Source organism: Protopterus annectens, chromosome 14.part0 (genome assembly GCF_019279795.1).
Source record: "Protopterus annectens isolate FY-2018-M chromosome 14.part0, PAN1.0, whole genome shotgun sequence".
NCBI lineage: Eukaryota > Metazoa > Chordata > Ceratodontiformes > Protopteridae > Protopterus > Protopterus annectens.
Window position 1 is genome coordinate 366,186,856 of NC_056748.1, and position 25,331 is coordinate 366,212,186.

Genomic DNA, 25,331 nt, shown 5'->3' on the forward strand with positions numbered 1-25,331 from the left:
GTACTGTTGCACAGTTGCTGGCTGAGCACTGATACCTGGCCATCTACATGTGTATCCACCAATAGACAGACAGATGCTACATATGTGAGATATGTTGTATCATAACAGTCGAGTAGCATGTGTAACGTGGTGCCAAATTCTGCTGACATATATTGCTGATACCAGGTTATTTTCTTTCTCAGGTACATGGCCCACCTGAATCCCACCTACTCCACAGCTGAGGATGAGGAGATACACCAGAGCCTGGTGCGGGATTATGCAATACTCTTTTCCTGCACCAGCCAGAATCAGCAGGAGAGGGCTGCACTGTGACAAGACCTTGTCCGTCGGGTAAATGACATAGGCACGCATAATAGGAAATATGAGCAGGTACGACATCACTGCAGTGATTTAATCATACATGTCCGTCAGCGTGTGTCTGATATCCACAGGCAACAGGTCGCCACAGGTGGTGGGGTGGCTACACATCCCCCACTGACCAGACTGGAGGGACTACTCATGAGTGTAGTGGCTCCAGTCCACCAGCAACAACAGCAGCAGCAGACATGCATTATGATGGAGGCTGGAGCCACGCAGCAGCAAGACAGTGAACGTGCAGGTAATATGCCATATGTATAGTTGACTGTTCTGTACACTGGTAGTTAATGCATGTGTGAGGTGTGTCCTTGGTTTGTAGCTGTCACCATAGTATTTAATGTGCAAGTGTGATATCCTCAATATTAGCAGCTGACCTGTGAAAGGCGACTGTTGTACTACTGACCTGTATCATACTCAGTAACAATGGCACAGTTGTGCCCACTGACATTAGTTTCTTCACATCTGCAGGACCCTCTGGTATAACAGCAATGCAGCCTATCCATGCTGGTGAGTGTGTATTAACAATTCCTGTAATAGTGTTGATAGTAATAGTACTATTTGGCTCACTTAGTAGTGCTCTTTGTATGCATGTAGGTGTGTCTATGTCTGTGTGTTGATATCACGCATACTGAGTACTGTACAATTGTGTGAAACTGTGTGCACCTGTGCACGTGTGCATGTGTGCACCTGTGCACGTGTGCATGTGTGCATCACTGGTAATGTGTAGACATTGTAAACTGTGTTTCCTGTTTCCCTCCCACAGGTTCTATTGCTGCTCTGGTGTCATGTAGCAGGGAACCTGAATCAGGTGCCGTGGGTACTGATAGTGATGACATCTGTGTAATGGCACAGGAAAGTATGCCAGGGTCCGCCATTGGTCAGCCGATTGACAGTACACAGCTGTCGACCCCATCAATGCGCACAGTTATCCTGCCAATACACCCTTTGTCACCAATGTCCCTAGGTGATGGACAGCATACAGTGGGCATTGACCAGGGTAATGTGGTAGCTGTGGCATATGCCTCCCCACACAGCAGTCATGGGCATGGCCCAGAGATGGTACCACACAGACAGATGTCCAGGGGTTCTCGTGGAAGCATCCGTGGGCGTACTGCCCCTGTCAGACGTGCCCACAGAGGTCTTACAACCTCAGCTATGTTTCGGGCTGTCATGCAGGCACAGTCACGTATGGAACGGTACACCAGACGGGGTCTGAGGGAGCTGACAGCATATCGCACAGCCATGACCGACGTTGTGGGGTCATATTAGACCGGTTCCACAACTACATGTCCATGGGCCAGGGCGATGGTGGGCGGTTGAGGCATCGACGTGGCCGTATGCCAGCAACAGCAGCAGCTGGCAGTCGTCGCGGACAACAGGGCCGCGGCCACCCCCGTAGTGCCAACAGCAGCCCCAGCAATGTTAGTATGTGTATACAATGCTGGGTCTGTGCTGTCATCAGACCGCCCCAGGAGACCACGTGCACGTGGCTCTGGCCAGGCCTGACAGGGATCTGTGTCCAGTCAACGAACACCTGCTTCTGATGACAGTACCTAGTCTGGGTTGGTACTGGATACGGTCCGTAGCACCCCTGCAAGGCACAGGTACCGTGTCCATGGCCAGAGACACTGATCTGTATGACCTGGCAGGTACAGTCTTTGGCTGTCCACAAACACCAGTATATGGCAGCCATGAGGTGGAACTGTGTGCATCCATACACACATGCAAATTGACAACACCTAGGGCTACCGCATACACGCACACACTGCATCAACATTGCCCCACCTTCTACTGCTGTCCCTCACCAACACACATACACATACATGTCAATTGGTGGTATCGGTGACTGACTCAGGCATACCAAGTTCACACCCTGTGCATATGATGAAACTGTGCCACCTCCTGCAATCTGTAATAACTGTGCAGGTACAGGTTAACATGTTGCTGATGCACAGGGTGACCACATAGATGTGTAGTAATAGTATCATGTTGTTAACAGTACTGTGTGCTGAATTAATTGTGGGTATATCACAGCATGCCTGATGCAGTAAGTGTGTGATTGTCATGTCCTGTTGTCTACACCCATGGTAAGTACCATAGTGTATCATCTGCACATGTTGGCATACTGGTGGTAATGATGTCAACAGAAGGCTACATACATAGGTAGCACAGGGGATAAGGTAATGAATGTAGTAATACACAATGATGGACATGTAAATTGCAATTGGCATGTTGCCCACACTGGACTCTGCAATGCAGATGTTTGAGGATGTTGATATGTGTGCAGTACTACACGACTGGTACAGGACACACAGGAGCACCCTAGCACTGCATGCTCACATCTCATACCATGCTAGACAGCCCCAACACACATAACTAACTGTCACAGGAGGGAGAGTCCCCATATATGTCAGGGATACTGTGGTGGCAGGCCAGGTAGCATACATCTTACTAAGTATGGAACCACTGAGTGAAGGCTCAGTGTCTGTTATTTGACATGTGTATTACTGCAGGTATGAGCACATGGGTTTCCATCCAGTTATTGTATATCCTGACAGTACATGGTTTGTGCGCTTGTGTGCACTGAGACTGGACCCTAGCCATCTGACCCGTGTATTTCCATGTACATGTGCATAGTGCCTGCATATTTGCAGTGTTACCTACTGGAACTGGTACAGCTTGTTTGTAGTACAATGGACTACATGCAGCCCTGTTTACTGTAGCTTTGTTTGCATGCATGTTTGCTTGCAATTACCCTGGAATACTGATCACACATGCAATGCATAGTTATAGAGCTTCTGTGGACTCCTAGTGCCATCTGCATAGCTTACTATATGTATGTCCATGTCCCACTTGACAGGATGTCACTGTTTGTCGTGTTCACATGTATATTGCCTGTGACACAGTGCATATGACTTACCTGGCATGTGTCCACGTGTGCAGTCATATATGCTACTGCTAACTAATCACAGGCACTACACCTTCACATATTCATCTTCTGTTGAACTACCTGCTTCGCTAGGGATGGCCTGCACCTGTCACCCCTGGGCTTTCAGATATTGGCAAAGGCTCTTGCTACCCCCATAGTGCCTATGTTAGGCAAGGCTCAAATGACAAACCCACCTTCATAGGTATCACAAGGGATAAGAAACTAAGAGTAATGCTACCCAACGCCAGAAGTCTAGACCTCCAGATGCATGCAACCAAAACACTCCTTGGCATGGAGAACATCGATATCTGTGCAGTAACAGATGCCTGGTTCAGGGCTACTGAGAGCACACCAGCACTACCAGGTTTAACCTGGTTGATTTCTTTGAAACAGTCACCAAGGCCATTGACGAGGGGAAGGTGGTTCACACATCCTACCTGGACCTTGCAAAAGCCTTCACAACAATACCCCACTTGGGCATTCTAGAGAAGCTCACCAGCTTAAATATAAGCCCCTATGTCACTAGATGGATTGCACAGTGGCTCAAGGACAGAACCCACATGGTTAGCATTGCTGGAGCCATGCCAGACTCCAAACCAGTTACGAAGTTGTGTCCCACAAGGCTCAGTCCTGGGACCTCTCTTGTTTGGTATATATTTATTGGAGGTGCAGGCCAACACGGACGGACTGTGGCTGACCAAATATGCAGATGACTGCGAACTGGCCACCATAATCGACTCTCCAGCCGACACAAGCATCTTCCAAAGGGGCATTATAGAAACAGACAACTTGTGCCAGAGCCATGGCCTTCAGCTGAACAGTGTTTAGAAAGGGAATGTGCATCCTGTAGTCTGTTCACCTAGTTGCCAAAGGGACATTGTCCTCACACACACTAACCCCCCTCAGCCAAAAACACACACACTTGCCAATTGCAGGATTCAAACCCCTATCTGACTATGTTATGACACTCGAGATGGACACATTAGCAGAGTGTGCTATTCGCATTACTGGGAGGTTTCCTTCTCTTGCTGTACTTATAGGGTGCTGACATCATCAGTGTTTAGAAAGGGGAATGTGCATCCTGTAGTCTGTTCTCCTAGTTGCCAAAAGGGACATTTCCCTCACACACACTAACCCCCCTCAGACAAACACACACACTTGCCATTCGCAGGATTTAAACCCCTACCTAACTATGTTATGACACTTGAGATGGACGCATTAGCAGAGCGCGCTATTCGCATTACTGGGAGGTTTCTCTTCTCCTGCTGTACTTATAGAGTGCTGACATCATCGGTGTTTAGAAAGGGGAATGTGCATTCTGTAGTGTGTTTCCCAGTTGCCAAAAGGGACATTTCTCTCCCACAGACTTACACACACACACCAACCCCACTCGCACACACACACACACACACACACACACACACACACTGAGCATTTGCAGGATTCAAACCCCTACCTAACTATGTTATGACACTTGAGACGGACGCATTAGCAGAGCGCACTATTCGCATTACTGGGAGGTTTCTCTTCTCCTGCTGTACTTATAGAGTGCTGACATCATCGGTGTTTAGAAAGGGGAATGTGCATCCTGTACTGTGTTTTCCTAGTTGCCAAAAGGGACATTTCTCTCCCACAGACTTATACACACACACACACACACACACACACACACACACTGAGCATTTGTAGGATTCAAACCCCTACCTAACTATGTTATGACACTTGTGATGGACGCATTAGCAGAGCGCGCTATTCGCATTACTGAGAAGTTTCTTTTCTCCTGCTGTACTTATAGGGTGCTGACATCATCGGTGTTTAGAAAGGGGAATGTGCATCCTGTGGGGAGGCAGACACCAAGCACACTCTGGCTAAGCTGTCATTCCCTAGGGCAAACAGCCTAGTGTTGACCTCTACACCCATATGTTTAATTGTCAAATGCACATTATTTGTTGCTGATAGAGTGTTTGCACATCTTTATTGCCATAGCATTCCCTGTTTGTATGAACAACTTGTGCATCTGTGGAAGATGTTTGCATATGGGAGGGATCCACTATATCACGTATGTCTCTGTAGTCATTTAACTGTGTGCACTGGGCAGACTGCTGTAATGTGGTTGGTTCCTGGAATAACACATAAAAATACCAGATATGTGTGTCCAACTGCTAAACTGAGATTTGGCCTAAGTGTGTGAGCATGCCCAGTTCAGCCTTCCCATGGCATGTTGTCTGACATATGTCTCATTTATCAAAGTGTTAGCATGCCCAGTGTGAGCATTCCATATGTTGGACTCTGCAGCCCACCACATTTGTGGATGAGCGTGAACTTCAACAAATATCACCCGTTTATGGTTGTGTGTTGTGTGTCATGTTGTGTAGTTACTGTACAACTGCTTTGTGTGTGAACACAACAGGATTATACTGTGCCTGCAGTGTTTGCATGGGATACTTTGCATACAGTTGTCAACATCCTTTCACACTGACCTAACACTGTAGTACTGTATAGTGTACTGGTAGTACTTTGACTGTGGTGGACAGTATCTTGGGCTTTAGTGCTATCACTGCTTTACATTTCGATAGTGGGCACAACAGCATGGTTAGGGGCCAGTTGTGTACATCTGACCATGTTGCATTCTGTTCAGATATGAACTACTTAAACCAGGCTTGTCCACCATTGGTAGTGTATTCCACAACATAGGTGTACATTTGCAAACACTAGCGATGTGCCCTAGTCCATGTCTAATGCTAGTTGGAGAGTGTGTTTGTCCTTCAACACACATTGTAAGTGGAGTTTGCCATGACATATGTCATGGTTAGTATACTGTGCCTCTGTCTACCTGTGACATGACAGTGATACCCAGGATAAAGCTACCATCTCCCATCCACTCATCAAGATTCCTATTGAGGAAGATTGATAAGTGACTCTATGGGTAGCCTGTACTGGGGGTTCACTCATGGGTGGGGGGGCTTCTGTGTTATGGATCATGCAGTACAGCTTGTCCTATGTAAGTCAGTGCTGGGGTTCAGGTCTCTCATGTGCATAGCTCACTGCCATTCAGATTGTACAAGGTGCAGCATGTTTATTGATACCAGCAACACATGCAACACATGGCATCTGTGCAAGCTCTTTGATACTCCTGGTGAGGTACTGTTGGGGACTTTACGGTTGATGGAGGTGTCTGCTGAGGTACATCCCACAGGGGCTATTGTAGTCAGTTGTACCGCTGATAAAGGATGACTGCAGAGCCACAATGACCTCCCCTTATCTAGATCTGACAACCTTCATGATTAGGTGGGTATATGGTATGTTTCTGTAAACACTACAGCACATGTTTGTCCACTGCAGGATATCTATCACCTTGTGTCCCCAGGTCTCTCATTACATGTTAACTACATAATGGGTTAACACCTATGTGGTAATTGGTGGGCACTTACTATATATCCACAGGGGTTGACTATACACGTTTCTGCAATTAGCTTGCTGACATGGCTATGGCACCAGTTGTCTGTTTCTATGTGCCCCTTTTGTGGGATGCTTGTGTCAGCTGGTGGATCATATGTGGTGAGCAGTTTGTAGTCCTCTGCAAACATGTTCGGACACAGTCCTTCCATGTTTGCCTGTACCTATGGGACATATATACCAGACAAGGGAGATCCCAGGACCAAGCCTTGTGGGATGCCAGTTATATCTGGTTTGTAGTCTGACATGGCTGCAGCATGTCTGACCATGTCTGTCCTGTCCTTGGTCTGGTTTGCAACCCCTCTACTGACATGGGGGTTTATATTTAAGCTGGTGAGCTTATCTATAATGAACACATAGGGTATTGTATAGAAGCCTTTGCAAGGTCCAGCTACGCTGTGTGGACCACATTGCCCTCATCAATGACCTTAATGACTGTTTCAATTGAGTCAAACATGTTTAGGGGCAGGATCTGCACTTCAGAAAGCCACACTGGGTAGGGTCTGGTGTCAGTAGGTCCCCAATATCTTTGTCTGTGGTACATGCTGATCCTTTCCATAGCTGTGCAGACCGAGCTTCTCAGGATTCTGGGGTAGTAGTTTTCAGTATCCATTCAGGCAACACCTTTGTTGAGAAGGACCACTGTTGTTGTACACTGCTCTTTGGGTACATATTCTGTGGTAAGGCTGACATTGAGCAGTAGTGTGGTTTGGCATTCCATTCATCTTGGAGTCCATGTTGCACTAAGCCCAGGACACCATCTCATACCATTGCTGCTGTGTGTTTTGCTTTGTAGATGTTGGCTGTTACCTCAGCATCTGCAATGTCATCATGCCAGCAGTCTGCTGGGATAGATATTCTGCATTGGGGGGGGGGGTTGCACTGCACCTGTCAGGATGTATTTTGGCAATATGTGTGTGTGTTTGTGATATTTGTGTGATTCAGGGCATATCTGTGAATTCCCAACATGGTTCCTACCATCAGTTGTGAAAGCCTTGGGATTATCCTTAGTGTCCTGTACAATTTGTATCTTCATAGGTTCATAGGTTCATACTAGGCTATCCACCCTAGGGCATTTGTTAGCCTAGCCAGAGTGTGTGTGGCTTTTGCCACCCCTTGCTATGTGAATATTATGGCCATTTATGATTTGCTTTGCTGTGCCTCTGTCTGAACATGACACAGTGAAGACCCCCAGTGTAACTCTACAATCATCCATCCACTTGGCAAGATTCCTGTTGAAGAGTGTCAGTGAGAGGCTCTGCCTAACATGGAGTGGGATTCTGGTCCAGGGTGTGGGGAGCCTCTGGATTATGTATCTGTCCCACCAGCACATCCTTTTTCATTATTTGTTGAGGTTGACATCTCTCACTCTCACAGCTCCAATGGATTTGAGTTTTCTGGGGTGGAGCATGTCCATTACTCCTGTGTTGGGCATGGCCTTCTACAACAGGCATGCAATGCCTCTGTGTAGGCAGTATGTGACTGCATTCAGCTGGGGTGTCTACAGCCAGGCAGCATATGACATATATTTGAGACCCTTTATCCTCTTGGTGAGGTACCTTTGAGGTCTTTCTAACTGCTGCAGGTGTCAGGTAAGGTAAATCCCATATGAGGCATTGTACTAGATTGTGGGTGTGATTAGAGAACAGTATAGGGGCACAATGACCTCTGTTGACGTAGATGTGAATCCTTTCCTGATACGGTGTCAAATGTTGACAGTCTTCCTAGCCACATTGGCAATGTGGGTGTCACATAACAGGTTACTGTCCACTTGTGTCCCTAGGCCCCTGGTTACTCCTTCCATACATAATGGTTTACCACCTATGTGGTAATTTGTGGTTCCTTGTTTGATATTTGGTGGGACATTCATACTGTCCAGTGTCTTCAGGACGGCTGGGTGGGGGTTCCTGTGTGTGAGAGTGTGGTCTGTAGCATGCTACAGACTGTACCGCAGTCTTGCCTACAGTTAGTTGCACATGGGTGGACTCCAATGCCTTGTGCATTGTCAGTTACCTGGACGTATGGGTGTCTGTGCTGACTATGGATACTCACCCTCCTTTTATGTTTTGTTCCAGGTTTTGGGGCCATGACACATGATACGTGGTATAACCTGGTAGTGCTGGTGTGCTGTCAGGAGGCTTGCAGCAGGTTTCTGTCACTGCACAGACATCGATGTTCTCCATACTTGGGATGGCCTTGGGAGCATGCATATTGGGGTTTACACATCTGGCATTGGTCAGCATTTCCCTTATGTTTCTTTCCATTTATGTTTTCTAGGGTGGTGGGTCAGTCTTTTCAGCCTTGCCTACAAAAGGCTCTATGGAGGTGGCAAAGGCCTTATCCAATATTCAGACGCCAGGGTAACAGGTGCAAGCCATCCCAAGAACAGCTGCGTGGCTTGTCAAGCATGACATCCCAAGCAGACAGACATTGGATCCCCTTGGAATGACACCAGTAAGTGTGCCACTTGCTATGACTGATCATTCCATGTTTGTAGTGTGGCATTATTCTTGGTAAGGGTAGGATGCTGCAAACGGTGAGTGTCATACTGGCCTGGACTACATAATCAGAGAGCTCATCTATGTCTCTTCATGTAGTCTAGGGAGGTACATCTCAGGTCATTCACACCAGCATGGACTATGACTGCATCATATTTCTACTTGCTTTGGAGTGACCTGCATACTTCTGTTATGTGGCGTATTGTGGCAGCCTACAGGCAGCTTACTGTACCCTTTCCCTTGTTCAGTCTGGTGTGCGGGACAGCAGTGTGTTTGACTATGGAGTCACCTATTACAACTGTATCAGGCATGTTGTTTCTCCTTCTGGCCTGTGACTGTTTGGCACACCATCTTTGTGTACTATGTGTTGCATGTGCTATGTTTGGAGGTTGTTTGATTGGGTGTCTGCTGTAGAGGCCTCTGTTGGTGTGCTGTGTTTGTAATTTGTGCCTCTGGGAATGTTTTTCTGTGTTTGTGTTTGGTTTGCAGTTGTGATAGGTCTATGTGGGACTGTGTTTGTGGTGTGTGTGGTTACCTTCTCCTCCTGACTAGTTTTGGGAATACTGAGTTGAGGGAGCTCAGCCTCCAGTTTGGATAGATGATTGCACCTCTCACATATATTTGTATTTCTTGGGTGGAGTTGGGGGTTGTCTGTGTACTTAGGGCAGGTGTAACATTGCCTCAGGATTCACAGATTCAACTTGTTGTGGCTGGCCTTAGTGGATTGTATGTGTGGACAGATTTTATTGCCATACTACTGATCAGTGATTACTTCATTGTTTATGTTTGCTCTATCATGTAGTAGCTTCCTCATTCTCTTGCATGGTTTGGTTATGGCTGGTGTCCACCATGCCAGATTCCTGCGTGTATGGCATTGTGTCTTGTTTTAATTTAGGATTGCATAATCCAAGCATTCCTGGCAGTGTTCATGGAATGGCTGTATTACAGGTTCTGAGGTGTGGCCCATATTTTGCACCTGCACAGGACCTTTAATGGATTCCACATCAGTTTGGAGGAGTGCAAATATTGCTTAACACATGTTTTCCACTGTGGTTTTCTGGCCAGGGACTGTGGTCAGGGTTTGTATATCCAGTGTGATTACTCTATGGTCTGGTTTTACCAGTGAGCAATACACTTCTCATCTTGCCATCCAGTACCCATGTTGCTGATTATCACATCCAGTATGCTTACCCCTCTTGTGGGAGTGGTACGTTGTTTCTGGGCCTTTTGGTTTATGGATTCTATGAACTTTTGTCCTACACTGTTGGAGCTAGTATAATGCTCCCAGTTTATGTCTGGGTATTTTCAGTCACCCAATATAATTTGGTTTGGAGGACTTGATATATTCATGTATTCCAGCATATAGGCCAGGTGCAGTTCCTGGTGTTGGGACAGTAGTCTGTAGCAGGCTATAAACTGGGGGGCAGTTTTAGCCACTGTTACTTGACCATGGCTAGTCCATGCTGCTTTTTGTTGTGATACCAACATGGGGGTGTGGTTATCCTTGACAATTCTTGCTAGTCACCCTCCTTTTGTAGCTTGTTCCATGTTTTGAGGCTATACAGCACAGTATGAGGTGTAACCTGGTAGTGTTAGGGTGCTGTTATGAGCCTTAGCTCAGTTTTCTGTTACAGCGCAGATATCAACATTCTCCATACTGGGTGAGTTTAGACTGCATGCATCTTGCTGTTTCGACTTATCCCTTATCTTATTCTTATCCCTTCTGATACCTATGGAGATAGGTTTGTGTTTTGAGCCTTACCTATTCAGGGCACACTGTGGGTAACAACAGCCTTTGCCAGTATCTATACGGCCTGCACTGATAGGTGCACGTCAGTCCTAGCAGGTGGTGCGTCATGTCATGCTCAGCATGTCATCCCAGACTGGCACACATTGGATCCCCTTTGACTAACTGCGATACTTCCGTCAATTATTGCACTTGATCATCTCATTGTCATGTTGTGGCATGATGCTTGGTGAGGGTAGGATGTTAGTCAGGGTCCTCAGGTGTGCATATAGTACATGGTGTTACATTACTTAGTTTCAGTAGTTTTTAATAAACTACTTATTATATCATGGCCCACTGGTTGCTGGCTTAGTTTTTTCTTTTAGTTACATTACTTAACACATAGCATTCATGCCTCAGGTGGTGCTGCAGGGCTGCCTATGTCGGTTGCGCATATTACACTTCCCTGTACATGTTTGAGAGCAGGTTGTGTCATGTTAGGCATCCCTGTTACAATATGAGTGAGTCAGAGAGGGGTATCATTCCCAGAGTTCCTACTGAGCCAGTGTATGTGCTATGTGTTGCCTCTTTGCCAAGGCCAGGGCATACTGGGCACGCCTCCTTCTGCCTACTGGGGCAGGCTCAGGTTGTTCCTCCTCCGAGTCATGCTCTGCCTGTGATGGCCTTGGCAATGGTGGGGGGCTGTTTGGCCCGGCCCTATGCTGGTCCTGCTACAGCTGTTTTCGCAAGATCATATTATGTAGCATAGCACATACCATGACAATTTGGGTACATGTAGTTGGTGTGTACTGCAAGGCTCCACCAGATGTGTCCAGACACCTGAACCATGACTTGAGCAGCCCAAACACACGCTCTATTACATTACGTGTTTGTGCGTGTGCCTCATTATGGCGTTCCTGTTCAGGTGTGTGTGCGTTTCTGATGGGTGTCATCAGCCACGGCTCCAGTGTATAACCTGCATCCCCCACTAGGTGTCCATGCGGGATGTCCCCATTGGCAAATGTCTGGTACAGCTGTGTCAAATGCCAGATGTGGGAATCATGGTAGCTCCCAGGACAGCCAGCGCACACATTCATTATTATGTCCTGGGCATCACACACGACCTGGCAGTTGATGGAGGGGAAGCCCTTGCGGTTGATGTATGCCCTACCCCGCTCACCGGCTGGTGCTTTGATGCGTATGTGCGTGCAGTCTATTGCACCCATTACCTCAGGGTGTTCCGCTATTTGCTGGAAGAGAAGCTTATTGCTGGCCAGTACCTCACGGGCATTGGGGAAATATACATGATCACCGACATGTGCTGACATGGCATCCAGGAACTGGTGCAGTACCCTGGAGGCTGATGCCTGTGATATCCCCGTCATATCACCAGTTGGTCTCTGGAAGGTACCTGTTGCTAGTATTCTTAGGCCAACACATACCTTGGTTTCCACTGGGTTGGGTTCCCCTCTGTTGGTTCTGTGTGTGAGGCGCGGCCTGCACAGCTCCACTATTTGCTGCAGGAGGTCTCTGTCCACTCTATAGCGCTCTACTATCTCCAGCTCATGTAACCCATGGTAGGTGACCCTGGGCCTGTACACTCTTCTCCGTCTCCTCACTGTGGGTTGTCTGGCACCATCTGCATTGTCACCACCCTCAGCAAGTCGCCTATGTCTCATTATGACAGCTATGGCAGCCCCTAACATTTCTGCTCTGAGTTCAGCTTTTTTCAGTTTTCACTTCTGATAACTTAACTCTGTCTTGCAGTGTCTCTTGAGAGAAACATCCTGCACTGCTGTTTGCAGAGTTTTAAGTGCTGGGCTGGGCTACTATTCTGCCTGTGTAATTGCCTGCATCTAATTGTTTTCACCTGCTAGCTCCAGAAGTATTCCCTGCTAACTTCCTACTAAATCTGTTGCTTCCTTTTTCCTTTCTGTTTCCTCAGGGTGGAGCCGTGTGTAAACCAGCAGAAACACGCTCACAGTGGCTTACACGTGCGCACACATGCTTACACAGTTCAGAATCTGCTTATTCGGATTAAAACGCATGCACGCCCGCGCAAACAGTGTTAAACATCTCCCAACACGCTCCCACATGCTCAGTCTGCCTTACATGCCAAGACACTGCCTTATTCGCGCGTCATGGCGCACACGTGTGCATACACATCCAGCAAGAAACTTTTGTGTAGGCAACAGTGTACACCTTCCATTTCTTGACTTTCTCATGCTTAGTTAGTGGCACACCTCTTTCCATGATATCTGTCTGACATCTGTCATGTAACTCTGACCTCCAATGAACTGCATTTCTTTCGACCATTCCCCCCTATGATGTCACCTATCTCCTACTCTGTTCCTCCCCCTTCTGTAACTCTTACACTACTCAGACTGTGCTCATTTGCTATGTGACAGTGGAATTCAGTATCCTTACACTCATTTGCATCAGATTGCCTACTAATGCTTAGTTACATGTCTTAGACTCAGCTTCCTCCCTTAGCAACCACTACACGGTGGCCATGTAGGTTTTGGTCTGCTGGTCCCTGCATTGACATTCCATGTATTGCATAAAACCTACATTTGTAGGTTTAAAACCTTCGTTTTTATGTTTTATATAGCGCAGCCCGTTTGCGCGGGGCTGCGCTGGGTTTAAACATCGGCAATCGCCGAAAAAAAAATTATATTTTTAATACATTTGCATCAGGTTACTTTGCCAATGGCCACATATTTCGCCATTGACATGTTGCCTGACGCACATGCACCCTTTATTTGGAGCTGACATGACTCCATTGCAGTTTTTGCAGAAACGTACTCAGTTGTCAACTGAGTACATTTCTGCAGCTAAAATGGCTCTTACACGGGCTGTTCTGGGCTTCCTGGATCGCTAATCATCCTCATTTGCATGCTATTCGGCTGCAAGTGAGGTGATTATCCACGCCACCGTGTAAGAGCCGTTTTAGCTTGTCTCTTACACGGACTTTGGGCTGTTCCTGGATCGCAAAGGCTGCATGGAGTCTTACACTACTCTTAGACTCCGTGCAAGCCTTCGGGAATCCGGCCCTATGTGTTTGTGTGTATGCATGAGAGACAGAGAGAGAGAGAGACTGAAGAGTGAGAGCAATCCCTGGCAGCAGCAGCATCAGTTAAGAGGTTTGCATACCTCTTGCATACTAAATCTGAACAGAGCGAGCCACAAATAGTACGGACAGATTTTAATTATTGCTCTTATAAACTTAGAAAGTTGCTAGATTCAGAAAAAAGGTTTTCATTAGGTTTGCATACCTCTCAACCTCTCGTACAGTAACTCTGGACAGAGCCACAAGTAATAGGGACAGATTTTAAATATTGAACTTATAAACTTAGAAAGTTGCTAGAATAAGCACTGAAAACCCTGCTTCCATTTCCAAAATCCTATCTTTGTTAAGTGGGGTTTTCTGCAATGACAGCAACCAAACCAAAATTACGGAGCAGATGGGGACCATCTCATTGCAGGGAAACAAGCTCAGGGCTCCCATTGATTCTGTGTTATGGTGAGTTGTATTTATTATGTTTTATTTTTATGCATGCGCGATGACTGGTCCTTGGAAAATTGTCTTACATGAAACTGGTCCTTGGTGCAAAAAAAGGTTGGAGACCGCTGCTCTAATGGATACAGGCAACCTGTAAATGGTTCATCTCCTAGGCCCCTGCTTGTAAATGTTTCATCTCCCAAAGTCCCGCTTACACTTATCAAGGGTACCAGAACTTGTCAAGAGATTTGGGGTGCACGTCTAGGCTTAAAAAGGTTCTTGTGGTTGTTAGCCTAGTAAACACCTATTAACCTGATATGAGTTTGTTGAGATCAAATCAACTGGTGGTTAGAGCTGCCCCTAGTGTCCACCTGGAAACCATTTGTTCTTCTCCCTCCTCAGGCTATGGTCATGATGGGCACCTCCCTGCAGGGTTGTGAGGGGTATTTCAAAGAGAGGACATTCTAGGGGACCTGTGTGTGACGGAAGCCAACTTTCAGATCATTGTCTTGGAGATGAGGATGAATGATGGTAGTCCTCCTTGTGTTGCAGGCTTTTCAGGATGTTCTCCTCAAGGGTATGATTTTCAGTGAGATGGTATCTGAACAAAGCGGGGGGGGACCCAGCCTTGCCCTCTTTGTCGGGTGGCCATAAGGGTCTGGCAGTGGGCATTTTCAACTCAACAGTTTCTGACTGCATTGCACATCCTGGGGGAAATCCAAAATCTTAGCAGACACTTTGATCAGGAACATTCTTCTGTCTCATGATTGGTCCCTGAATCCAAGGGTTGCCATTCAGAGTTTTCAGTACTGGGGCACTCTGTGTCACAACTTGTTTGCTTCCCTGTCCATCAGCAAGTGCAGCAGCTATTATACCTTAGTTCCTCCTCAGGGACAATCACCAAGGGACGATGTCCTGTATGCTTGGCACATAGGTCTTGTGTATGCTTACCATCCGACCCTACTGATAATAAAGTTTCTTCAGAAAGCAGCCCATTGCAGAGTGAGTGTAATGCTCATTGCTTCCTTTTAGCCTTGCCAGGTGTGAATCCCCTTCCCTTGACCTCAACTAAGGTATCCTGTTTGGGTACTGGATCCCATTCCAGATCTCATCTCTCACCCAGTGGGCTTGGATCCGCCCAACCTTCGAACTTTCAAGTTAACCACTTGGTTTCTTTGATTCCCTTGATGGCCAGGAATCCCAAGCTTTCAGACCATGTTGTCCACATCATTACATCTTCTCAGAAGTTGTCTACTCGTAAGGTGTATGTTAACAGGTGGAAATGCTTTTCCTTATGGGCAGTATCTAAGTATCTGGATCCCTTTTTGGCACCCCTGGAGGCTATCCTGGGCTTTCTGGCAGACTTGTTTAACTCTGGGTCTAGCTACTCCACAGTTAAAATGCAGTTGATGGCTATTTCTGATTTCCACATCATTAGAGATAATATGCCATTGGCTGCCCTGAAGATCTCTAAGGCTTTTCTTAAAGGGACTTTACTAATATGTCCTACAGTGTGAAACCCTGTTACACCCTGGAAACTGACATTTGTACTTCATATGTTGGCTTTGCCTCCCTTTGTTTTTGGTGGCCATTACTTTTGCCAAGCATATCTCAGAGTTACAAGCCCTCTCTGCTGTTCCTCCTTATTTCATTTTTCACCAAGATAGTGTCCCTCAGACAGGATCCTACCTTTTCACCTAAGGTGATATTGGAAAATAATTTGAATCGGTCCATTCATTTGCCAGTCTTTTTCCCCACATTTTCTAATGGGGAATATGTGCTGCATTGCCTTGACTTTCATAGGCAACTGAGGTTCTGTGTGGATAGAACAAGGCTCATAGAAAATATCCAGTTGGGTGTTCCTGTTTCTAAGGTTACTTTGTCCAAATGGCTTTTTGATTCATTTGGGTGTGGTTTGAAGGAGAAATTATTGCATTTCAAATAATTCTGCAATTTTTTTTCTTCTGAGCTGGTTTGGATGACATTAGTGGAGTTGCAGCTTGGGTGGGCTATCTCACTTTTGTTTCACACTACAAAGTGTATAGCCAATCTAGGTCCAGGGCATCATTTGGTTCAACCGTATTGCACAATATCCTTCCATGAAACCTTCCTAGGGTATTACGTGGCTGGGGGCTCTTGTCCCACAGGTTGAACCCAGACACAAAAAGACAACATTGGATATAACAGTTATGTATTCAATGTAGCAACCCCCTCCACTTGCCCCCACCTTTTTGGGCTAGTCTGTTACCTCAGAGATGATCAACTGGGAAGCCCGCTTTCATTCTTTAGATTCTTGGCCTTTCAGCCTTTTTCCTCTCTAGGTCTGCATCGTGAGTGTTTCGTACATGGAGAAGGTGCAAACAAAAACAGAAAGGCAGTTCTAGAAATGTGTGGGAGGGGGTTATGGGTAGAGGGGGTGGAGCTTGTTGAACTGAAGTCTTGAGAATCTGCTATCATCAGATCTGAGACAGATCCAATAACCCACAGGTTATGCCAGACAGAAATAGACAGCATGGATCTATTGTTAAAATAATACATAACTTTCATTGTCTAACTTTTTAAAAGGTTTTATTTGGGTATATAGGTTTAAGGCTAGTTATCAATGATTTACATATTCCATTCTAAACGGAAGTTGTAAATAAGTCTGTCTGAATATTGATATCATGGAGGTCAGGCCACATCATTTCCTTGTGCATTTTATTAATTAAGTCCTGTATTGTTACTGCAGTCAGTCTTATTTAAAAAATGCATATGGCTCCACTGTGTTCTGTGAAGCCCAAACCTCCTAGTAAAATAAGTAATCTACTGCAAAGCAGCTTCACTTGGACCCACTTCTGTATCAAACCTGCCGGTCTTCATTTGAATGTTAAGAAAACCAAAGTGTTTTCATTTTCACATAGCACCAGTGACTGTTCAATATAAAATATAAGCAGCAGATAGCACCATACAGAGCCCATTACCTCAGCCAAATATGTAGGTGTCATAGCAGATAATGAGCTAAAGTTTAATGTATGAATAGGTCCCATAGCTAAAAAAAAATTTGATAAACTAGACATGCTCACCGTTCCTGCACCAAAGTGATCAGAACAGATGTATTACCAAGTCGGTATGTGTCTACCATCATTAATATTTCAGCAACTGTTCTGTCAGAATATGAGGAGGCATGTAACTGCATTGCAGATGTTAAGTTGTCAATCTCGCCTTCATTCTTGCTGGATGGGTTCGGAGCCGATCCTCGGCTCCGACTCGGCACTTGCTTTAGCTTAGGAACTCCTTTTACCAGCTCGAGGCAACCCTATATCCCATGATGCAAGGTGGAACTACCTCAGATCTCGTTTGCCGCTTAGCGAAAGAGGTCTCCTTTACCAGCAGAGGTAAGTGAATTTCTTGTAAAAGAAAGAGAAGCTTAGTTAATATTTTTATTTCCCCTTTTTTAGTCATAGTGTAGTCTGTAGTGATTACAGCCCACCCTATTCCCTTGTTTTTCAAACTTTTATAACTTCTTTTAAGCCTTAGTGTAAAAGTTTTAGTTAGGCCTTAAACCCCAGTTGTTAATCCCTTCCTGTGTGTTGTGTGTAGGGGATTAATTTGTGTGTTTGTTGGGGTTTGTCTGTGTTTCTTCCACCTAGGATATGTCTAGGGAAGGCAAGGTCTCAGGCTTCAAGAAGTGTGACTCGTGCTGTCAGAAAATGTCTCTGACAGACGGTCACACTTCTTGTGTTTATTGCCTGGGGCCTTTGCACCTGCAGGACTCCTGTGCTTTGTGTCACTCCTTTAGCCAGAGAGTCCTGCAGGAAAGGAGGAACAAACTTATCCTCTGTGGCTTACTTAAGCCAGAAGGTTCTCCCTGAAGGCAGGGTCTGGGAAACCTTCTAAGCCACCAAGGCTCAGGCTTCAGTATCTAAGCCTCCTCCGGTGGCTCCGCCCGTCGAGCCGAGATCGCCCGGCTGGAACCGGCGTATCTGCCTCGAAGGTAGTGGGTTCGCCGCTGGCTCCGTTACCTTATCTACTATAGCCTTGTCAGCTCCGGCTGGAGCCGACACTTTATCCAGCATCGGAGCCGAGAAACCTTCGGCTCCATCTGGAGTTCAGGGGACTGCTCCGATGGCTCCGTCCCGGAAGAGATCTCGGTCCCTTCCGTTACTGAGTATCCACTTGGCTCCGGGTCTCCTCTTTTGTCGGAGCGAGCCATCGGAGCCGATCTTCGAGATCTTCCAGGCTGTCTGACCACGACTTGGAGAGGGTGGTAAGCAGGCTGTTGAAGTCTCAGGCACTGGCCTAAATGCTCCATAGCCTGTCTGATCAGAGGTCGCGTATAGCGTCACCCGTTGAACTTCCTCCTCCGACTTGACATCGCAGTTCGGAGCCGGAGCTTCGGGACAGCGACTGTTTCGGTGCGGAGCCGATACATCCTTCGGCTCCGTCATCCTCGGCTCCGATCTCCTCCTTGAGACCTTCCTTGGAGGGATCCGGTCGCCGGGTTTCCCTTGTCGGCTCCGAGGGGCTAGTGGCATCGGACCCTTGTCCGACCCCGCCTCCCTCTCGGGCTTCGCTTTGGTAAGCTCGGCCGACATCGGCCTCGAGCCTTCCCTCTCAGTGGAGCCGGCATTTCTGTTTCCTCGAGCGGGATATTCCGCCTCCCGGGGAGGGGAGCCTTGAGGTGATGAGGAGTGCCTGGCCTCTGAGCCTGGTCAACGGTCCATCCCTCTAGCTCCTCCCTCATCAGTGCCTGCAGACGCCTCTTGCCAGCCTCTTGCTCTCAGGCCCAGGGATCCATCGCCCCAGGTTTCCCCATTGGGAATTTCCTCCTCTTCCGAGGTTTCTCTTGATCTGGAGGGGAACCCCCTCGGAAGAGGACGTAAGAGGAAACACACAGACTCCCCTGAGTCTACTACATCTGATACCGACTTAGATGAGTCGGAGGGTTCCCCACGATCCCCTCTGAGGATGTCTCCTTTTCAGACATCCTTGAGCTCCTCAAACAGAGGGGAATTGGCCTCCATTGACCCCTCCAAGGATGAGTCGGTATACCTGGAGGCTTTGGATCCGACCCTCCACCTCCTGGTGTCTCCGCCTTCGACCCACTGATGCAGGTAGTGGCTCGAAGGCGCGGCTCCAGATTCTGTGGAACCTGTCCCCAGGAGACCATCCAAATTCATCACGGCCCCTTCGAACAAACAGTTCCTTTCCAAGGGTGTCTCTGTGGATGCTATGGTGGTGGCGGCCACTAAGAAGGAACTGGCGGATCCTTCAGTACCTGTCCATCCTCCTAACAAGGATTCTAGGACCATGGTCAGGTATGGAAAGCGGATGTTTTCTTCAGCGACCTTTGCTATGCGTTCGCTGAATTATCTTTGTCACTTCACCAGGCTTCAACGAGATGTTCTCAAGGAACTGGGAGAAGTAGTCCAGGATCCTTCTGCTGCTGGGGCTCAGGAAAAGATTGCCTCGCAGCTTGCAATCCTGAATTCCATATCTAACTCTTCCATGTGGCTCATATCCTATGCGGCCGATGGAGCGAGCAGGGCCGCAGGCACAGGAGTTGCTCTTAGACGCCAAGCCTGGATGCGGCTTTGTAATTTTGCGGACCCCTTTAAGGCGTCCTTCACTAATACCCCCTTTGATGGTTCGGCTTTGTTCGGACCTCAGGTGAAGGATACCTTGACCAGGTGTGAGCAGGACGGTAAAACTCTTTCTGCCGTTGGAGTCCAGTTTTCCACTCCTTCTAGACCATACCCCAAGGGTCAGAAGGGGGGAAGATGTGGTTCCGTAAAGCCCAAGGAGCTACACCGGACACACGTGGTCAGTTTACCCCCAGAGGCAGAGGGGGTAACAATAATAGACGCCGCCCTAGAGGCAGGGGGGGTCCTCAGAACCAGGGCAACAGGGAGTCTCTTCCTGAGAAGCCCTTTCAGCATCCCTGAGGTGTTGCCCGACTGTCCACCCTTGGAGGCAGTCGGGGGAAGGATTTCGCTGTACCCAGTAGCCTGGCAATCCCTATCTCAAGAGATGTGGGTACAGTCGATCATATCCGAGGGTTACAAAATCCCTTCAAAGGTTTCAGACCTCTACAATCCCTTCCAGACATCTCACCCGGTCAAAGGGATTTGGCAGAACAGGAGGTTTCAAAGCTCCTAGAAAAGAGCCGTCCAGACTGTGCCGGCAGACCAGGTAGGATCCGGCCTACTCGAGATTCTTTTGGTCCCCAAAAGGACGGGAGATTGGAGACCAATATTAGACCTGAGCAATCTAAACAGATTTGTCAAGAAGGCAAGATTCGGATGGTCACGCTTCAGTCCATTCTGCCCTTTCTGGGCAAGGACAACTGGATGTGCTCTATAGACCTTCAGGATGCGTACTATCACATAAAGATTCACAGACGCCCTGAAGGTTTCTCCGCCGGCTAGGGACCAGTCATTACCAATTCAGAGCACTGCCCTTTGGCCTCACTTCAGCCCCCAGAGTGTTTACCAAATGCATGGCAGTGGTCACAGCTCATCTGAGACGCCAAGGATTCCAGGTGTTTCCCTATTTGGACGACTGGCTCCTCTCCGCCACCACCAAGTGTCAGCTTCTTCAGTCCAGAGACTACACTCTACAGCTTTGCAGGAGTTTGGGAATTTCAGTAAATTTCGAAAAATCTTCTCTGCTGCCTTGCCAATCTATCACCTTTATAGGCGCAGAATTAAACACCGTCAAAATGTTAGCCAGACTAACAGATCAAAGAATTCTGGACATCCAAAAATTTGTTCGGCTTCTATTGCAAAGCAATAAGATCAAAGCCAGATTTATACTGAAGGTTCTAGGTCTCATGGCTGCGGCCATTGTTCTTCTACCACTGGCTCGCTTCCACATGCGTCTTCTGCAGTGGATGCTATTCACGCAGTGGTCATACCACAGTCTCCCGATGAGGCACGAGGTCTTGGTAACACAGTCATGCCGAGCTCATCTGAACTGGTGGATATCTTCCCCTCTTCTTCATCAGGGCCGACCCTTTATTCCCCCTCCTCCAGTTGCCACAGTCACTACGGATGCCTCTCTGATCGGGTGGGGGGGGCATTATCAGGGCAGGATGGTCCACGGGACGTGGCAACCCATAGAATACCATCTGCACATAAATGTCCTGGAGATGAGAGCAGTGTTTTAACGTTGCAAGCCCTCAACGACTTTCTTCCCACGGGGACTATTGCAGTACAGACGGACAACATGTCCGTAGTCTGGTACATCAACAAACAGGGCGGGACCACGTCCTATCCGTTATGTCGAGAAGCTCTCAGACTTTGGCAATGGGCGAGCTCTTCTCAGCGGTTTCTGATAGCAACGCACATCCCCGGCAGGTCCAACCTATTAGCGGACAGGCTGAGCAGATCCATTCTGATGCCTCACGAGTGGTCTCTCAATCAATCTGTAGTGGATCAGATTTTTCTGAAGTGGGGCACTCCTTGTTGCGATCTTTTTGCTACTCCTCAAAACAACAAGTACCCCGATTTCTTCACTCTCTTTCCCCTTCCAGGCCAACCCCTGAGAGACTCTCTAACCCAGGATTGGCCCTGGGGACTTCTGTACGCTTTTCCTCCTTTTCCCTTGATTCCACAAGTCATTCAGAAAGCCACCGTTTTGAGAGCCAAGTTGATCCTCATTGCCCCATATTGGCCTCGACAAATTTGGTTTCCGTCTCTGCATCGTCACCTTCTGGTGCAGGCCTGGCATCTGGACCCAGTTCCGGATCTCTTGATCCACCAATCGGGTCAGCAGCACCGGGCCATTCATTCTCTCAACCTCACTGCTTGGTTGCTCCACTTCCTACCCTAGCCAGGCTACCGATGATTTCGGACTCAGTCAGAGACATTTTAGTGTCTTCCTTGAAGTCGTCCACTAGGACTGTTTATGCTAGCTAGTGGCGACGTTTTTCTATTTGGGCGAATTCCAGAAATATTGACCCCTTTACTGCTCCTGTACATTCGGTTTTAGATTTCCTGGCGGAGGTTTTTCATTCAGGATCCTCGTCATCTACAGTCAAAGTACAACTGGCTGCTATTTCCAAGTATCATGTTGGCCTGCATGACAATAACATTATGTCTCATAGGTTATGCAAGGCCTTTCTGAGAGGAGTTTTCCTCCTAAAACCACCTATAAAGCATCCTCCTCCGCAATGGGATCTAAACTTAATGTTGGCATCCTTGATACTACCTCCTTCGAACCGCCTGCTTCATGTTCTTTGAAGTTATTGACCTGAAAACTATATTTTTACTGGCTGTCACTTCTGCAAGAAGGGTTTCCGAGATTCAAGCTCTCTGCATTCGTTCCCTTATTTGGTTTTCATAAGGACAGGGTATCATTAAGAACTAACCCTTCCTTTCTCCCCAAAGTCGTATCTCAAACCAACATTAACCAATCTATAGACCTACCAGTCTTTTTCCCAAACTATTCTGACAGAGCTGAACAGAAACTGCATTTTTTGGATGTCCATCGTCAGCTCAGGTACTATTTGCATAGAACTAAACAATTCAGAAAATCGGACCAATTATTTGTCTCCTATGCAGAAAACAGGATAGGTCTTCCAGTATCTAAAGTGACCTTATCCAGATGGTTGACTTCCACTATTTCCTATGTGTACTCTCTCAGAGGCAAACAGCTATCTTCTAAGCCAAAAGCACACTCAACCAGGAGTCTATCCACTTCTGCAGCTTTTCAGGATAGACTACCCATTGATACCATTTGTGCAGCAGCTACTTGGGCCACGCCCATACCTTTGTCTCTCATTACAAGTTGGACTTGGCCTCCAGAGATAGGGCCAGTTTTGGTTCCACAGTTCTCAAGAGTCTGTTCCATTGAGCCACCGGGATACAGGTGCTAGGACGCTGTCCCATCCAGCAAGAATGAAGGCGAGATTGACAACTTAACATTTAGAAGTTATGTACCTACCATAACGCTCCATGTTAGTTGTCTTCTCGCCTTCTTTCTGCGCCCCTCCCTCCTTCCCCTGGCCTGGACAGATCTTGAAGAGTTCCTATTAGGTTGTTTCCTCCGGAGCCTTCATATGAGGACTTCTATTAGGAACTTGTGTTCCTAATTATGTTAGGATAGTCTTTAGCATGGTAGGTTAGCTACCAAACGAGATCTGAGGTAGTTCCGCCTTGCATCATGGGATATAGGGTTGCCTCGAGCTGGTAAAAGGAGTTCCTAAGCTAAAGCAAGTGCCGAGTCAGAGCCGAGGATCGGCTCCGAACCCATCCAGCAAGAAAGAAGACGAGAGAAGACAACTAACATGGAACGTTATGGTAGGTACATAACTTCTAATTTTTGTAACCAACATCTATAACTCATCCCACCACTGTATCTTGCTTCAGAAACTATACTGGCTTGAATTTAGACGACTGTTTATCACTTCATAATTTTAGGCAGCCTTGTACTTTTGTAAGCAGACAAATTCAGTCTGTGCAGTTAGAAATCAGATGATATGGACATTTTTGTATACCCTGCTGTGATGTTTTTCATCTTATTCAGTTTTTGCATTCAAAAATTATGGAATAAGATGACTAAACTTTGGACCAGTCTTCCTTCTGCAGTCAAGTGCATTAATTTCCTTGGAAATTTAAAGGCCATAAAACAAAGTTGGACACCAAACTGGTTATGTAGCTGAGCAGCTGCTGTCACATACATTATTTCCTCTGCTATCCTTCTTTTTCTTTATCTGCTATCCTTCTTTTTCTTTATCCATTCTCCAAGAAGTACTCTACATCCAAGGAGATTATAGAAGTATACGTGTACATTTTAAAGAAACTATATCCATTCCCTAATTTCATACTATGGAAAACATTTGAATTTAAAACATCATATGCTTGTCTGTACCTTTTACTTAGTTTGAGTAAATAAATAAATAAATAAAACACATCCGTCTTGATACTTGTGCTGCCTTGGCTTATTGTGTCGAATCTAGTCTTGATGTGAAGCAAACCATTTATTTATTACTGCTTCATTTTTATACTGACTGTATTATATTCAGGCTTATTTGCTGCTGACTCCACTGCTTGTTAGTTTGTATTCTGCTCTTGGTATAAACTTATCACTTATGTACATTTGTTAAAATGTTTAAGTTGATTGTAGCATATCTGAACCTCACAATCATAGATATGAACTTTTCTGTCTGAACATTAGCTAAAGATGGGCTCTGCTCTGTTGGACTTGTTAACAAATGTTAATAAGTAACATGCTTTTGTAGCTAGGGGTTGTTTATGGAATCACTTGTCATGAGCACATGCTAGTGGTTAACAACTGTGACAGTTAAGTGCTATTTAAGCTATAGTAAAAAAAAATGAGCTTTACCAATGTGTGTTTTTTCTATTTCAGGTGTTTTATTGTCGTGGTGAATTGTACATTATTCCTCTTCCTCAAAATCCTGCAGAGTTGGCATTGTTTCCAGCTGGTAGCCCCACCATCTCTCAGGCTTTACTGGTATTGTCTGCTCATATAGAAAAATGTGTGACATCAAAATCTGTCCAGTCTTGTGTAAAACAACGTATCAAAGAGTAAGCCTGAGGTTAAATGGCTATTCATATAGATATATTGACATTTTAAGTATGAGTATATGTCATGCATATTCTTTTTCTTATAGGGTTGGACATGAGATTCTTAGGGGCTGGTTAAAGAAAAGAGAAAAGGCCTGTTTAAAATGCCATACTTTTCTTTGGTAGCATTACCCAGTATAACCAATGTGGTAGCTTTCTTCTAGAGCTCAGACATGCCATTAACAAGCCTAAAAGTGTTTCAAGGGAACAGGATTGTTAGGTGGAAGATAATCTTGATGTCATCCTGTTACTAAAGCACAATGGAGGTTGCTCTGGCTGTGTATATCATCTTTTG

General features: G+C 46.5%; 1 protein-coding gene across 3 annotated transcripts in view; it reads left to right on the forward strand.

Moving 5' to 3' along the window:
- Positions 1-25,331, forward strand: part of ECD (ecdysoneless cell cycle regulator) — a 984,622-nt gene that overhangs the window by 278,662 nt on the left and 680,629 nt on the right. For 2 of the 3 annotated variants that reach the window (XM_044056092.1, XM_044056094.1), the window contains one exon: positions 24,819-24,997. In XM_044056092.1, the coding sequence (XP_043912027.1) occupies positions 24,819-24,997 (179 nt within the window). The remainder of the gene's footprint in view (positions 1-24,818; positions 24,998-25,331) is intronic. The other variant, XM_044056093.1, reaches the window with a different exon arrangement.